General features: G+C 53.7%; 5 protein-coding genes across 5 annotated transcripts; 2 read left to right on the top strand and 3 right to left on the bottom strand.

Annotated features, from left to right (window-relative positions):
* Positions 1-4,596: 4,596 nt before the first annotated feature.
* On the bottom strand, positions 4,597-7,801 carry aclL-4 (Cytochrome P450 monooxygenase aclL; the record flags this gene model as incomplete). The annotated part of the gene is made up of 4 exons (XM_036632737.1): positions 4,597-4,956; positions 5,022-6,122; positions 7,036-7,244; positions 7,333-7,801. 4 exons carry the CDS (start codon positions 7,799-7,801, stop codon positions 4,597-4,599), a joined length of 2,139 nt encoding a protein of 712 aa, XP_036502286.1.
* A 754-nt stretch (positions 7,802-8,555) lies between these two features.
* On the bottom strand, positions 8,556-9,053 carry CGCS363_v000887 (uncharacterized protein; the record flags this gene model as incomplete). The annotated part of the gene is made up of 2 exons (XM_036632736.1): positions 8,556-8,944; positions 9,005-9,053. 2 exons carry the CDS (start codon positions 9,051-9,053, stop codon positions 8,556-8,558), a joined length of 438 nt encoding a protein of 145 aa, XP_036502279.1.
* Positions 9,054-9,743: 690 nt separating this feature from the next.
* CGCS363_v000886 (uncharacterized protein) lies at positions 9,744-10,871 on the bottom strand (the record flags this gene model as incomplete). The annotated part of the gene is made up of 1 exon (XM_036632735.1): positions 9,744-10,871. One exon carries the CDS (start codon positions 10,869-10,871, stop codon positions 9,744-9,746), a length of 1,128 nt encoding a protein of 375 aa, XP_036502278.1.
* Positions 10,872-11,399: 528 nt separating this feature from the next.
* CGCS363_v000885 (uncharacterized protein) lies at positions 11,400-13,784 on the top strand (the record flags this gene model as incomplete). The annotated part of the gene is made up of 1 exon (XM_036632734.1): positions 11,400-13,784. The coding sequence occupies one exon, from the start codon at positions 11,400-11,402 to the stop codon at positions 13,782-13,784; it is 2,385 nt and encodes a 794-aa protein (XP_036502281.1).
* A 761-nt stretch (positions 13,785-14,545) lies between these two features.
* Positions 14,546-15,964, top strand: cpaO-0 (Beta-cyclopiazonate dehydrogenase; the record flags this gene model as incomplete). The annotated part of the gene is made up of 1 exon (XM_036632733.1): positions 14,546-15,964. One exon carries the CDS (start codon positions 14,546-14,548, stop codon positions 15,962-15,964), a length of 1,419 nt encoding a protein of 472 aa, XP_036502280.1.

Below are 15,964 nucleotides of genomic sequence, written 5' to 3'. Positions count from 1 at the left end.
ATAAGTCGGTCAGCTTCGGCACACAAGCGAAGACCTGATCCGACTTCCAACTGCCCGAGGAATGAGGTCGATCGACAGATTCGTGAGCTGGCACTTCAGCAAGGGCTAATTTTAGCGACCGACTCACTCCAAGCTACCGACTGCTTTCGACTCTGCCTCGTTTTTGCCATCTATCGCCGTGACGGAAGTGGGACACACGGACAGTGCGGAGAAGCCATGGGAAAAAAGAAGAGGCGGTGACCACTCCTCTTTTCGCCGGCCGGTCGTGCTAGCCTCCCTCGGCTGTTGGCTCTGGAACGGTGAGGGGCAAAAGTCAAGTTCACGAGAGGCTGGGGATGGGAATACGACGAGCTGTTCCGATGGACATTTGTTTGTCACTCTGCCCGCAAGGGACGCAGAAGAACGCACTCTGGATATAAGAGGCCTCTGAAAACAAACCATGGACCCAACGGCCGTCAATAGGCCAGCTCCTGTGAGAGGGCAAAGCGAGCGCGATGCTTCGACTGGGGAATCAAGCCTATCCAACGCCAATATTTGGCTCTGTTGGCTCGCTTCTCACAATTCACTCCCCAATGTCCCAATCGCTCAGGGCACGCACTGTCGATCTCTGGACTGCCACTGGCAAAGTTCCCCCGGCTCCCGCCTGTGCGGCTAGGCCTCCCCTGCAAGAGTCACAGTCTTGAATCTCCGGGCTTTTTCTGGCCCAGCTCCGTCCGCGCCGCACCACGCTTTTCTTCTTCCATTGAAGGCCCACTCTCAGCCACTCGGCCCCACGTGACACACACCGCATTAATTCTCTGACGAAATTCTTTCGACTTCTGAGGCAGCATTACCCTGGGCTGAAATCCAGGTACATGTACATGTGCCTTTGGCATGAGAACTCTTCAGTCTTCCCGCCGCCAGCCAGGCGGGGAACATGGGAGTGACACTCTCGAGGGAGCAGGTTGGCTCGGTTGGGCTGCTCATCTCCTCGTACATTGGCATCGCCAGCAATACGTACTCTTTCGGTTTCTGTAGGGCATTTGATCCTTGGTACCGTACCCAAGGCACCAAGCACAATGACGCTGGATCGCGCTCTGCACAGACCACTATGGATGACTCCTCGACAGTCCACGGCATTACACGCCAAACGAGGTATTCTATCCAGCAAAGCAAGGCAGACCAAGAGCCCCAAGCAAGCTGGACACTGACTCTGTCTCCCAGAGAGTCGGTGTGACGGGATGGATGATGGCAAAGGGACCCAGCAGACAAGACGGGCGCGTCCGCCGTGGTTTTGTTCGTACTGCAGCCGTTCGACCGTGTCCCTCCGAGGTCTCGGAGTCGCAAAACCTGCATCCGGCCGCTCGGAGATAGCTACTTACAGAAATATGACTGCAGGAAAGTACCGCCGTACATGCAGTTGGTGTATCAGAGGCTTGGGCTGTCTCACGAGCTGACAATCGTGGTGGGGTTTGCCGGGTTCGTCGGTCGTCGCACCCGCGCAGCGCAGCGCGTGGGGAGACATCTGCTCACTGCAGGTCTCTTGCCGTGCTTGCACTTGACTCTGAAGAAGTCAGGTGAGCACGGGGACCGAGAGAAACCCGGTTTGAGTCTTGAGAGTTGCAGTCACGAGCGTCCATATCTCTCGGGTTGCTGATAGCCACAGAAGGAGCCTCTGCCTGGCTCACCTCACACCCTGACACGAATATGCGGCGGTGGACGCGACACACAAACGATTGGATGAGAATTCGCCTCGTATGAATTATCTGAGTGGTTGGAGACGCGGCATTTCTGCCGCTGCCTAGTGGTCAGCTGCCTGCTTTTTCCCTGATTCGAGTGGGTGGGAGGGCGTCACGCCTCTCTGAGGGGAGCCACACGGACGCATGCACTGGGCCCGTCTGAGGACGAGGTAAAGAGGGAGATTGCCCGGCATCTGACCATTGGAAGTTATTGTTGCTGCGGATCGCCAAATCAACAACGCCTGGTGTGATGAGACGGGCTGATAGCCATTCAGTCAGCCTTTACGAGATGCCGAGCCTCCTTGAGCGTCGACTTCTTTACACTCCGCGTGTTGCTCCAACACCACCCATGTCATCCCTCATCTCCAGTGCTGTTCCAGGCCCTTCCGGGAACCAGACAGACGTCACAGCGGTCGATACTCTGGAACACGGGCTTTGACGCGGCTCACTTCTCATGTCGCCCTCATCATCAAATCACCCGGGCGGCGGTTAATGCGAGCAGAAATATCACCTGTCGTTTTGATTATCCAGAGCAGCATTTTCCGCATGGAGATTTGTTGTGTTTACTTTTGGATATCTGCCCGAATGCCCAATCCTTCGTCGGCCAGAATCCCGTCAGCCAGCGCGCCTGCCAAGTCTGCCTGATCTGACAACGCGGGAAGGGAAGAGCGATCTACGGCACATGAAGCTGGACGCCCAAGCCAGTGTGAGCCTCCCGGCAGGACGCGTTTTGATCGCCAGAGTCATCAGACGAAAAGACACGCATGCAGGGCAGACAAGTCGATGCACCTCTGGGCCTCAAATGCCAATTTTGTAGCCCAGCGAACGCCCGTCCCAGCCGTTGCCTTCACAAGCTCCCGCAGAGGCGCACGCCACAGAGCCTGTCCCGCACTGAGGAGGAGGCATGGACATGTCCCGCCAGAGCTATTTTCTCGCATCGGTCGCGCGCGTGCGCGCCCCCCGTCGCTCCCACAAGCCGTGTGACTTGATCCTCGTCCTTCATTCCCGCGTTCTTGCCTTTTTGGGTGGGGAACCTAACGATAATGAGACGTACAGTTCGCGAGACGCGGCATGCGTCTTTATTTTGAGATCGTCGTCTTCAGGGACGACTTCAATCACCCGTGGAAGAGATAATTCCACTTTCCAGGGAACGGCCGAGCATGGAGTCGCGTAGAGTTGCTTGCTCCTCGACGACTGCCGTCCCCTGTCGTTCGCGAATCGCAGAGGAGGGGGTTAACCTAGGTTGCAGCTTTGTCGCGACGAATGAGAGGGCGGTGCTGTACTTCTGGTTTCCTATTCGGCCACACTGCTCGAAGCTTGTTGGATCATCGTCGCAAACCTGCCTTTTCACAGTCGCATTCGGAGCACGGCGACTGTCGAGGCGAGCCGGTCTCCGGAGACCGCGCAGAATATTGACAATATCGCAGGGTTTCTTTGCGAGGCGCTGCACGCGATGCTAGGTTTGGTGATTGGCATTTGAGTCCCTGGATGATGAATTACCACCGGTCGTCACAGCGGATAGAACGTGTCTAACGCGTCTTGTTCTGACTCTCGTCATTTCAAGGGCAATGCGCCACCTCGTCCGGACCCACGAGCTGCACAAACAGACAAAGTAGATGCTCAGTATTTCGAGATGCCTCGTCAATGATGCAAAACATGGTCGTCCGATCCCTGGATGTTCCTGGCGCTTAGTAGAACCATGCGCGCGGCCGCCGTCGACAATCCTATTGTTGTTCATTGGTGGTGAAGTTAGTTAGTCCTGTCAGCCTGTCATCACGACCCCCTCCGCCCCTCCGCGGGAAGGATTCAGTGACGGCGGCGGCGGCGCAGCCCGCGCCCGCCGCCCGCGCGCCGTCTATTCTCGGGAAACCTATCGTTGGGCCGTGTTTGGGTGAACGGCGTCAGCGCTTGCGGTGGGTTTTAGCATTTTTGAGAGGGTGGGAGGGGGGAAGATGCATGATGTTTCGGTCACGGGATCCATTCTGGTTTGATGTGTGAGGTTTCCTTTCGTTGGTGGGTGTTCTCATGTGATCTGGTGTTGGTGCGAGACGCGACTTCGCTCCACCGCCCTCGAAAACATCACTTTCTCTCGTGTCGAGATTTCCAACCCAAAAGGGGTAGCGGGGATCAAACAGAAGCAAGAGCTGAATGAATGACGGCTTTCCTGTGTCGATGCAGCGTGACATGATGCAAAAAGCGCGGGCAGAAAATGGCAAAAACGCAAAAATGTTCCGAAACCGAGAATCGAACTCGGGGCTATGCCTAACCTCGCACCAGGGATGAGAGGGCATCATGTTGGCCACTACACCATATCGGATGTTGATGGAGGAACGAGCAGGGGAAGTTGCATATGACTCGATGGGCGTGGGAGGCGGGCCCGCTGTGGGTTGTGGAGTTTGGCTTGCGGGATGTTGCTTGTGAGGGTGATGGGGTTGGCCACACAGGTCTGCTCCTGAGTGGTTGGGTATTCTTTATGGTGCTTTGTGTTGACGTGCTGAAACTTGAGGGGCAGAATCTAGATGTTTGCTTCTCAGTGGAAGAGTTTGCGTGAGATCCATGGATGGCAGTATGATATTTATTTTGGATCCTAAAGAACGGATTGATTTCGGGAGTTGTTTATTCTTATCTCTAGTCTGAATCAAGACTTTGCACAACGTCTGGTTTGTCCTTAGTTATAGCTAAGCAAATAGCTGTGGCATGTCATTCATGAAATGACTCAAGCTTCGCGCCAGGCTCATTAGACGAGCAGCAGAACCAAATCTCCATCTGCTGAAAACCCGTTCAACAACACACGTCTTCGTGCTTGTTCCAGTATATGCGCTGACTTATAACATCATCTCTCACTTCCCCCAACGATTCCTCTAACCTCTGCACGTTCTCAAGCCTCAACCAATTTATGCTCTCTAGGCCTCAACCTCACCAAAAGCGGCCCCTTATCATACACATTGAACGCCCGCTGGCCCGCGACCCAGTCGTCCTGGCCGGGCTCGAGCGCGACGTCGAAGTTCCAGAGGAAGCGCGCCACGACGAGCCGCATCTCCGCGTAGGCGAGATTCTTGCCGATGCAGTCGCGCGGGCCGGCCGCGAAGGGGCGGAAGGAGGCCTTGTTGTCGCTGGCGTAGCGGGCCTCGTGGAGGGGGTGCGCCTCGGGCAGGAAGCGCTGCGGCTTGAAGGCGTCCGGGTCGGTGAAGTTGCGGGGGGAGTGGTGGGTTGCCCATTGGTAGACGGAGATGTATGTCTGTGAAAGTAGAGTCAGCGAGGGATTGTTCGTTGTTTCTGGGAGATAATCCAGTGGGAACTTACGCCCTTGGGCACGAAGCGGCCGTCGATGTAGTCGCCGGGCGAAATACGGGGAGGCGTCTCGGCGGCCGGGGGGTAGATTCGCAGAGTCTCCTCGAGGCAGGCATGTAGGTACTGCAGACGTGCCGTGGACTTCATGTCGATCTCGTCCTCGCTGGTAAACGCGTTGCGGATTTCTTCCGTCAGGAAACGGTACACCTCAGGCGTGCGCGTCAGATGGAAAGTAAGGCCGCAGAGCGCGGTGGCCGTCGTCTCGCTGCCAGCGATAATAAGCGCCCGCGCGTTGACGTGGATCTCCTCATGGTTCATGCCCTTCCCGTCCTTGTTGTTGCGGAGGATGTACGTCATGAAGTCCTTGCGCGTGTCGGAGCCAAGGGCGAGCCTCTTGTCCGTCTTCTCGCGCGCCAGGTTGTCCGACTCGATCTTCTTCTCGATGTCCTTCTTGTCGATCATGAAGAAGAGCAGCGGGCGCAGGACGGGGTACTGCGAGAGGAAGTTGAGCTTGGCGCCGGCCTTGATGGTCTGGAACAGCATCGCGACCCAGGGGTGGTAGTTGCTCTTCTCGAGGGAGTAGAAGGGGTCGCCGAAGGCGAGTTCGCCGATGACGTCGAAGGTGAAGTAGTTGAACCAGCGCGTCATGTCGAGGACGTTGCCCCCGCGCGCCTGCTCGCCGAGGCGGGCGATGAGCAGGTCGACGTAGTGCTTGATGAAGCCCTCCTGCTCGGTCAGGGCGCCCTCGGAGAAGGCGTGCGCCATGAGGCGGCGCTGGCGGCGGTGGTCATCGCGGTAGGCTGGGAAGATGCCGATGCGGCCGGGCAGGCCGTAGGCCTCGATCGTCTTTTCGTACTCGGGTTGATGGGGCCGTCTGGAGAAGACCTCGGACCAGGCGAGGGAGCCGTCGACGGCGAGACGGTTGGGAGAGATGCGGACGATGGGGCCGTACTTTTCGTGGAGTTTGACGGTGTCTTTTGTGAAGGTGCCCAAGAGCATGTTCTGCGTGAGGAAGGGGAGGTGGGATGCGGCGTAGAGTTTGGGGCCGGGGAAGCTGGCGAGGGGGTGGAAGAAGAGCCTATAGATGACGATGCCGACTCTGTAGACCACGCCCTGTTGAAGTTGGGGTTAGTGTTTGGAAACTAGTTGTACGACATCAGACTTGCAGCAGTGACGAGGAATAAGATGGCCGACCCAAGAGTCAAATTTGACGTGACTGCATCTTTCAAAGCTGGCATTGTGGCGGTTGACAGACTCGTGTATGAGTTCGTCAGAAGATTGAATGACAGGACGAACACAGAGCCTGGAAAGCCAGCAGTTCTCCCTTGGACTTAAAGAGTCTCGTCACAAGCAAGATCTATCGATCTCCTCAACCCCTGCTAGACGAACTCCCGCCATGCAATGGCCCGAGCCGTCGACGACTGCCGTGCCGGACGATAGCCAAATGCCCGTGTCCGAACGTAGCTGCAGCTTTGATACAACCTCAGGTACCACTCCGCAATAGCTCCGCAACAAGTCCGCAAAGGTTTATGCATCGGACTTTGAATCCGCTGGATATAGAGCGTTGATCGGCTTTTCGGCTTTTCAAGCCCCACCTCCACCTGCCGGGGCCGGGTTGCTTTCACCGGGGCACGACGCAACGGCATGCGTCTAGGCTCCGACTGGATACGAACACGGAGGTGATGGGGGGCGTTGACTCGTGTGCTGCAGGTACGGAGTTCGGAGTCGAGCCCTTACAACATGCTCAGCATTAGCTGGAGACGCATGTTGTGTGCAGAATGATCTTGCACCTTTGGAATGCAAAGCTAGTGAGTCGGGGGAAACGCCCCGAGAAGCATGTCAAGTTATGGTTGCTTTATTGATTAACTTGTGAATGTCTTCTCGAAATACATCCCGCTATGCCTAGGCCGCGCACAATCTACGCGTTCATCTGTACATCTTCGTCGTAGCTAAAGCCCAGTCACGTTCGAGTACGCTGCTTGCCTCAGATAAAAGCGCAGCCAAAAGACGCAAGTGAGAAACCGACACCTGCTACCGGATGAATTGCGGAAATAGCACCGGCCATGGCGCCACCGATACCAGCGATACCGGCACAGATGTCGCCGTCAAGGCTGTCCGTCTCGGGGTGAGAGAATCCGACATTGAGGAAGGATTTGAAGCCCGTCTTCTCGTCTTCATACCGAACATTGACATGGTCGGTGGCTTGCCATTGCTCAGCGTAGAATTTGTCCTTGTCTACTCCTCTCGTAAATTGATCAGTCACGGCTCTAGATTACCATAGCAGGGGTAGAGAAGATTGAAGTCCGAGTGGGGATGAACTTACGGATACAGCCGTTTTTAGTCTGCTGGCAGGGCTTGGTATAGTAAGGAACGTCCTGTTCCAGCTTGTGCTTTCCCTCGTCAAACATCTTTCTCATTACTGTTTTCGCCATCTCGACAAGATGAGCTTTATCGCCAGGTTCTCCGGCGCTAGCGAAGCTCCCTTCAACAGTGAGAACCATCTCCGTCTCTTGGCCCATATTACCAGCGCCGATGCGCATAGTCTTAGCCTTGACAGGCTCTCCTGGCTTGCAACTCAACTCCCCACACTGCTCGAGAATAGCGTTGAGAGTAGCTGAGGGCAAGGCGGTCCCATAGAGAATCAACTCGTTGCCGACCTCAACCTTGACGTTACCGCCCTTGTCACTCTTCCAAGTCTCGCCGTCGCGAGTTTGCAGAGTCGCAGGATAGGCGATAGCGGGGACGGCCGCGGTCGCAAGCGCGATGGCAATGGTAGCAGCGGAGGTTTTCATAGTGATGAAGGGGTGTGCAAGAGGGTTTGGGAAGCAGATGAGAAACTGGATGAGATAAGTAGGAAGTGTTGATGATTAAGAAAACGATGGCGTTTGTGATGAGGATGAGAGAGAGAACCGTATTATACGCGGCATACCGCCCTCATTTTATACGCAAAAAGTCTTTCCAAAGCTCTCAACTGCCTAACATTCATACTGTTCCTCCTTTCTCACTCGTGTCTCTATTTTCAGCATCTTTCATCTCTTAGAGGAACAGGTAGGCCTGGCGAGTGCTGAAGTTTGATTTAGGCAGTTGAAACTGGGTCGTCATTCGGGCGCTCCCGCTGGCTCGCCTAATGAGCCACAGGGCTGAGGTTCTTGGCTACTATGTAAGGGACACATAAAATAGCGTTTGATCTTGGATTTTGGGGACGCAAGCAATTCTCGTGGTCTTCATCATGCTGCGGCTTAGCTCAGCTCGGAAAACAAGTCCTGATGCCAGGCAGCAGTATGGTGCCATTGTCTTATGCCAAGACTTGGCGAACTTGCGCAGGACCGGCTGTGCTCCTGTGCCTCATGATCGATTGTCGGCGGTTATTCAATCGCAGGTCTCTATTTTGAGCCTAATGAAACGGCTCTAATCAAGTGGATTTAAGAAAAGTGTCCACGTTCTTGATGATTCAACCCAGAAACATACAGGATTCAGTATTCACCAGGGGGAAAGACATACATAACGAGGAAAGGAATGCTTTTTGTCCGCACAAACCCAATGCACTCATCGCCCGCAAAAATCCTGAATTGCGTCCTCGACTCCCTCATCATTCGGATCTCCAGCAGAAATTCTGAGCGAATTTTTCACATCCTCTATAGTCGTCTTCCCAGCCGCGTCCCGCGAGCGACATAAAAGCGTTGCAACCCGTAGAACGTTCTTGATGCGTCGTCCATCCATTGGGAGGCTTCCAAGCTTTGCAAACTCTTCTTGAGAGATAGCATGACCATCTTTCTCGGCAAGATAAGACCAAATCAGAGTCCTCTGGGGAGCGCCAGGCTTGTCGAACTCGAGACGAACGTGGATTCTAGAGAAGAAGGCAGTGTCGAAATCTTCAATTCTGTTGGTTGTAAGAAACATAATTCCAGATTGATACTCCAACATTCGAAGAAGAACTATGAAATCAAGTCAGTCATTTCTTCTCGGCTGAAAGGCCAGACCAAGGTTGGACGAACTAGACACGAGAGCATTCCGCTCGATGTTGTCTTCGCTGCGCTGCGCCATGAATGTGTCCGCTTCATCAAAAAGCAAAATAGCACCCCACCGCTGCATGCGTTTGAATACGCGACTCAAGTTAGACTCAATATCCCACATCCTGAGTCCAAGATCTCCACCGGATGTATAATAGACTGGGCACTGCAAACTTTCTGCTATGACTTCTGCCAATTATTCAGCTTGCGACGTCTGGACAACGAAGCTAGGTCGGTAAGCTTACCCGCTGTCATGGTTTTCCCACTTCCTGGAGGCCCGTGTAGGAGTAAAACAAGACCTCTTCCCTTCCCAGCTACAATGTCGTCAAACAAGCTTGTTCCCAGCCGATGCTCTCGCACCAGCCTCCATACGGCATCTTTACGCCGGGGTTCCAGGTGCAGACTGTCAAAGGCCTGTTCATTCCAACGAATTTGCCCAATATGACTAATGAGAAAGAACCCCCAGGACCGATGTGCCAGTGAGAACCCCGGAATAATTGAAGGGAGGGAAGCAAGATCCATTTCAGTCAATTTTTCAAAAGGCATTCCTGTGAATTCCTCCACTTCTTGGGTCACATTGCACAATGACGGAAGATTTGGGTGGCCCGGTGGTGACCTTGACCAGGATACCGGTCGCTGACGTCGAGTCTCATCTCGGTACCCAGGAAATTCTTCCAAAAATTGAGGTGAATCGATCAGTACCCTGCCGGCAGACTAAAGATAATTAGACTTGTTTGACGACGGGGAATCGCCCTGATGGTAGATTTATGCTTGCCTCAGACGTGGGGGGACCAAGAAACATGTCTAGAAGCGCCGAAGAACTGTTCTCGTGGGTGGCGCCGGAGCGACCCCTGGTATCATTGCCGCGAACCTCCCAAACAGGCCCGCGGTAGTAGATATGAGAGCCAAAGATCTTTTGGGTCAAAGGAGCCCCGGAACCGCCTAAACACAGCCTGGAGTATTCCGATCCCCTGACCTTCAAAGAATCGAGCAGAATGTGAGGATCTGAGTGATACTTGATAGGGTATACAGGAAGTTCCGTGATGTTCTTCGTGCCGATGAAGTGACTTAGTTTAATGGTTGTGTTCACAGAACCAAAAACAGTGCCGTTAAACCCGGTATACTTCAGTCTGAGCTCGAGTTCCAGATTCTTCTCCTCCTTATTAGGATCTTTGATAAAATGACAGCTGTGAAGCAGGGCAATCCAGTGCGTTGGTAAATGTGAAAGATAGCGGTTGGTCAGAACAACTGAGTGACCGGGAGCAAAGATGAATGACAGCAGGTCGAATGTAATCAACCCATTGGGCTCCAAAGCTTGTAGATCAGTGATGGTACGGGCCATGTAATCCTCCCGGAACTTCTGCAGAAGCTGCAGCTGATCTCGCAGAGATTTATCCTTGGACGCATCAATTGCATCTTGAATCCGCCTTTGGCAATGATAGATCTCCACGTAGGGATCAGGAATGATGATGGGATCTTGATGTAGGTTGATATTGACGAGCCCTGTAGCAATTTCGATGAAAGCACTCCGCAGAGTACTGGACTGGATCTCGAGCTGCGATATCAAACGTTCTTCCATTTGCTTTTTTACGACTATGTGCCGCAAAACCAATGCAGCATCGCCGAAACGAGACTCTCTGCGCCTCTGCTGCTTGACGTTTTCGCCAGTCCGATAAACTGCTGCGATATCTCCCCATGGGTGATTCTCTTGAGTGACATCCTCTAGTTGGATTCGATATGGTCGTTCATTATCATCTTCAATTCCCAGACTTGAGTCAACCTGGTCTGAATGTTGATTGGGCTCAAGTTTAGACTTGTAAGTAGCAAAGAGGCGGTCGAAATCATTGTCCATGACGTTGTATAGTCAGACGAGCTGTATCAATAGAAGCTCCAAGCTTGAACGTTGGTATTTGAAGACTGGAATGTATTTCAGACAATGTTTGAGGGAACGCAAAGGTATTTGAGGGACCTGCTCATCTCGCGTAAGATCAATCGACTAATTAGCGCAAGTCTCCATGAGAACATGACGTTAGCACTTACAATAGGAAAGGTAATACCACTTCACAGCCTGATCTTTTCCGGCCGCTGGTCGAAGCAGGCTACCTTGGCATGCAGAGAGAAACTTGCCGAGAGACCGTAAACAACAAGCGACCGTCCAGTAAAACATGCTACATGCTCCTTGCACGCCTCGTGACACGTGTAGGTAGCCACCCTTGGTCTCACTGCATATTGAGGACAGGCGCTTCTCAAGCCAGCTCCGACCTAGACTGAATTTGTAAACGTCACTCCAGGATCACTCTTTACAGTCAAATACTCCAACTCTACCCCGTTCTCTAACCCTCTCAACCTTGCGTCCAATATCTTGGATCACCGAGTTACCATGACAGCTCTTCGAAAGCGCGCATCAATTCTCTCTGCCCTACCCAGTTCACGACCCTCAAATTCGAAGCGGTTGCCGGCAGTGACCATCAGCCAAGATCGTTGGAATAATTACAGCATTCCAGAGATTGATGTCGAGGCTGTTTGTCGCGCAGTGACTCTGCATAAAGCTTTCGAACTGCAATCAGGTTACACTATTCGAGATCTCCCTAAGTTCAGCGACCTTACTCCATATGGAGGTATCACGGAAGAGGCAGAGGATGAACTCTGTAAGCTGGAGGCCCACCGGTTGGTTGGAATCGCAAATTCAGACAGTCCAATCAGCCTACAAGGCAATGAGGACATGCTCGGACCAGCCGACGAGAATGGTTACTTCCGGCTCCATTGGTTGGGCCAACGTTTGGTTCAAGCTTTGCAGATTTGCGAGCACGATACAATACTGGTCAAGATGGAATATGTTGACTGGACATCCAGTCGAATGTCATCGTATGCGAATATACAGGCACGTCTGCTTTCGTACTTTGACCCTGCTACTGGGGATGAACGGTTTTCTGGATCCCCACTCCTCAAAGGAGAAAATTACGAACGCTGTCACCATGCGATGGTCAATTATCTCACAGCAGTACTTGTGAGGGTCATTCTTCAGAGCTTCCGAGGCAATCACTGGGTTAACAACATCATCGCGGTGATTGCACGAATCTCGGCAAAGTTAAAAGTGGTAGGACATGATCTTTCTGCAGCCACGGAGCAGACACTGCAAAATGGCAGCGAAGCTCGATCGCGAATCCATAGGCGAGAAGTAAAGAATGATCAATACTTGGCAGACAATCAAGGGTACGAAGTTGAGAAGGATACACATGTCCCGCGACATACCCCGAACCGCGTAGGGTACGCCAGCAAGTACTTCTTGGAGATGGACCTCATTCACAACGCCGTCATCGACATGCTTATCGATTCTCTTACTGCATTTGCTGTCAACAACCCCTTGGCGCCAGGTGTAGACGATTTCGAAAGCAGTACCGCACTGTATGAGTCTTTCGTCACTCCAGAGCAGATTTTAATCTGCCAACAGCGAGACGGTGGCATTGGTGCGGCAAGCGAAACAGGTGTTACCCGTGCATTCACCGCGGGTTTTCAGGTCTGTCGTCGAGTTTGGGAGACTCTTGAAAAACAGTCCACATCTCATACCGATACCAACTGGACATCTGTCAAGTGGACATGCTCTTTCGTGGATGATGGAGACAAAGTGCAGCTTCATGACCGACGGGGTGCGGTCAAATTGGGGTCGATGGCAAGAGTCATCACAGCAACCGTTCCTTATTCTATGATATCAGGCACTTTTTGCGCTTCCCTCCACACACTCATCGACGAAATTCTCTTCAGATTTGGCCAGGACACCCGATTCGCATTGAATCTCGTTGAGCAACCTAAAATAATATGCACTGCTATTCTACGAACCAGTCGGCACCAATCTCGGCGCCCAACTGCCAGAGATAACGACGATGCGTGTCCCGTCTCTGAAACTTCCTTACTCCAGAAGAGAGCAGTCGGCAATGTAGGTAACTCCTTTCAAACTCATTCACATGCTCGCACTACAAGCTGGGCTCCGTTGAACCGGAACAAGACGACTACACTGAGCGACCGAGAGCAAGCCAAGACATCTCTTGAAGCAGTAAAGAGCGAATACTTGAAATGGATCATTGACGATAATGCCATCATAATTTCCTGCAAATGGTATGCGTGGGGTTCTTTGATGGCTTGCGCCCTTCTGGTTCTTGGTGGTCTTGGAGTTGGCTTTACTGTGGGCGACAGAATCCACGCTGTTGATCCATTCAACATTAGTGTTTTTTGCTGGGTTCTTGCCGGATTCATCCTTCTTGTTGCAAAGGCGGTTCGCGTTGCAGACTGGTCCTGGAGTCATTTCCTCAGAGGACAGGTCACCTGCCGCTCAATTGAGGAGGTAGTGGCAGTCAGCGGCGTTGATGACCAACTCCTCATTGCAATCCTACTCAGATCCGACAGCCAACTCCATTTGCAAACTCGAGGCCCCTTCAATGTCATGTTTCTGCGACGAAGCTCCGATGTTCTGGGCGGGTTTTCCATCGACGTTCCGATCAAGATGACAACAGCTGTTGAGGGGGGTTTGATACCAATCAAAATACTCGCAGAATGGGGCATTGGATTGGTATTTCTCTCCGCGCGCTCCTGGATATCTTACAACGTTGTTTCTAACTCCAAATCATTTGGAGAATGCCCTGTTGCTCGGAACATTATGCATCCGGCGTGGTTGATGGATGGGAAGATTCCGTGCTACCGACTGAAATTGGAAGAGGTCTACATTCACCAGGTCTTAGGAGTGTTTGAGAAGGAGTGCTGTTTTTACTGATTGAATTGCATCGTATGAGTACTGGGTTTGCAGGCTCAGGCAATCATTAGCCATTTCAAAATCAAGTTCAACAACTGAGATCAAACCAATAAATTTAACTCTTCCGAACGCAACTTCGTAAGGCGAAAGGCCCCAGCTTCAGGACTAAATAGCTCCTATCAGGCTGTCTTTCCAAGTGACCCGCGCGGCACCGCCAACCCCAGATTCCGTTCCATTGGGTCTGGGGTCTCTTAGCCTAGACCAGGATTCCGTGACCAGGCCAACCCGGAGGTTCAACCGGCGAACGGGACTAATCAAAGCTTAAACAACGTCGGGGCTCCACCGACACCGCAAACGCCGGCTTTCTCGAGTTGTCAAGGTTTCCGTGTTAATTAAACCAATCTTATAGCACCAGGCGCCCGGTATGGCCGGAACGGCGAAGGCAACGTCGGCAACATTTGCACTCGAAGCGTCAACATCACGTCAAGGCGCGGCCTACGAGTCTCGGGGCGAGTATTCCCGCATTCGATATGTTTGCAAAATTTAATCAACCCCGGCACGGATCCGTCGGGCCCGTAGGTCACCGGGAATGATTATAAGAAGATGCGCTTCCCTGAGTGAAGCTTCATTTTTTAGGATTCCTCTGTAGATGTCTCTGAGGCATCATACGTTAACATATCCCTTCAAACATAATAATACCTAATCCAGTCTCTCTGACAGTCCACTCATTCCCAATCAATAGTCACTCTCTCAATTTACTATACTTTACACCAAGTCTCACGATGAGGATCTCCCGCATCGCCTCGCCCTGGGCGCTACTCCTACCCTCCGCCCTGGCAACCCCCTACGCCGTGGACGCAACTGAAGTTGATCTCGCCATCATCGGAGGCGGTTCCGCTGGTATCCATGCCGCGATCAACCTCAAGGACGCCGGCGCAAAAGTCGTCGTGATCGAAAAGAAGTCCCAGATCGGCGGCCACGCCGAGACCTACATTAACCCGCAGACCAAGGTCCCCGCCAACATCGGCGTCGTCGTCTTTGAGAACCGCGAGGTCGTGAGCAACTACTTCTCCCGCCTCAATGTCTCCACCGTCAACACAAACCCCCTCACCGCGCAGTCCGGCACCACCCATAGCTACGACTTCTCCCTCGGCATCCCGATCCCCGCGCAAAACGCATCGGCGACCGCGGCGCAGCAGCAGGCGCTCCAGGCCGCCGCGCAGGCGTATTCGACGAACATCCTGTCAAAGTACCCCTGGATCGACCAGGGCTTCCTCGTTCCGGACCCCGTGCCCGAGGAGCTCACCGTCCCCTTCGGCGAGCTGGCGCAGAAGTACGGGTTCTCCGCCCTCCTGCCCGTCATCGCGCAGTTCAACTGGTGGACCGGCGATATCTCCGCCATCCCGTCCCTTTACGGCATCAAGGGCCTCGGCCCGGGCCTGCTTGCCAGCCTCTTTGGCGAGTTTATCGTCTCCGGCACCGGCAACACGCGTAGCCTCTACGATGCCGCGGCCAAGGTGCTCGGCGACGATGTCCTGCTCGACTCGACCATCGTGAAGGTGAAGCGCGGAGCCTCCGGCGTCTCTGTGCTTGTCCACCAACCGGATCAGCCCCCCAAGCTCATCCGCGCTCGCAAACTCCTCATCGCTGCTCCCCCAACCCTGGACAACGTCGGCCAGTTCGACCTCTCCTCCCACGAGAGGAACCTCTTCTCCAAGTTCTCCGCCCTGGGTTACTGGGCCGGCGTCGCCACGATCCAGGGCCTCAACAACAGCCTGCAAAACGTCGGCGCCACCACGCCCTTCAACCAGCCCGCCATCCCTGGAACTAACGGCCTCTACACCGCCGGTTCCCCCGGCGACTTCCTCGTCGCCGTCGGCTTCAACGACACCAACTACTCCGACGAGGACGGCAAGAATGTCATCCGCAAGAACCTGGCGACCCTGGCCGCCGTCGGCGCCGTGCCCAAGGACGCGGCCGAGACGGTGACCTTCCCGTACTACTCCAACCACGCGCCGTACAACGTGCGCGTCTCCGCGGACCAGATCAAGCAAGGTTTCTACGCGAAGCTCCTGGCGTTGGAGGGCGCGAGGAACACGTACTGGGCTGGCGCGGCATTCTCGGGACACAACAGCGCATTGGTTTGGTCGTTCAACGAGGGAACTGTGCTGCCAGGGCTGAAGAAGGACCTGGGCCTGTAG

Source organism: Colletotrichum siamense (assembly GCF_013390195.1).
Source record: "Colletotrichum siamense strain Cg363 chromosome Unknown KSG_Cg363_contig01, whole genome shotgun sequence".
Taxonomy (NCBI): Eukaryota; Fungi; Ascomycota; class Sordariomycetes; order Glomerellales; family Glomerellaceae; genus Colletotrichum; species Colletotrichum siamense.
Note: the sequence above shows the minus strand (reverse complement) of the source record. Positions and strands in the feature narration are given on the sequence as shown.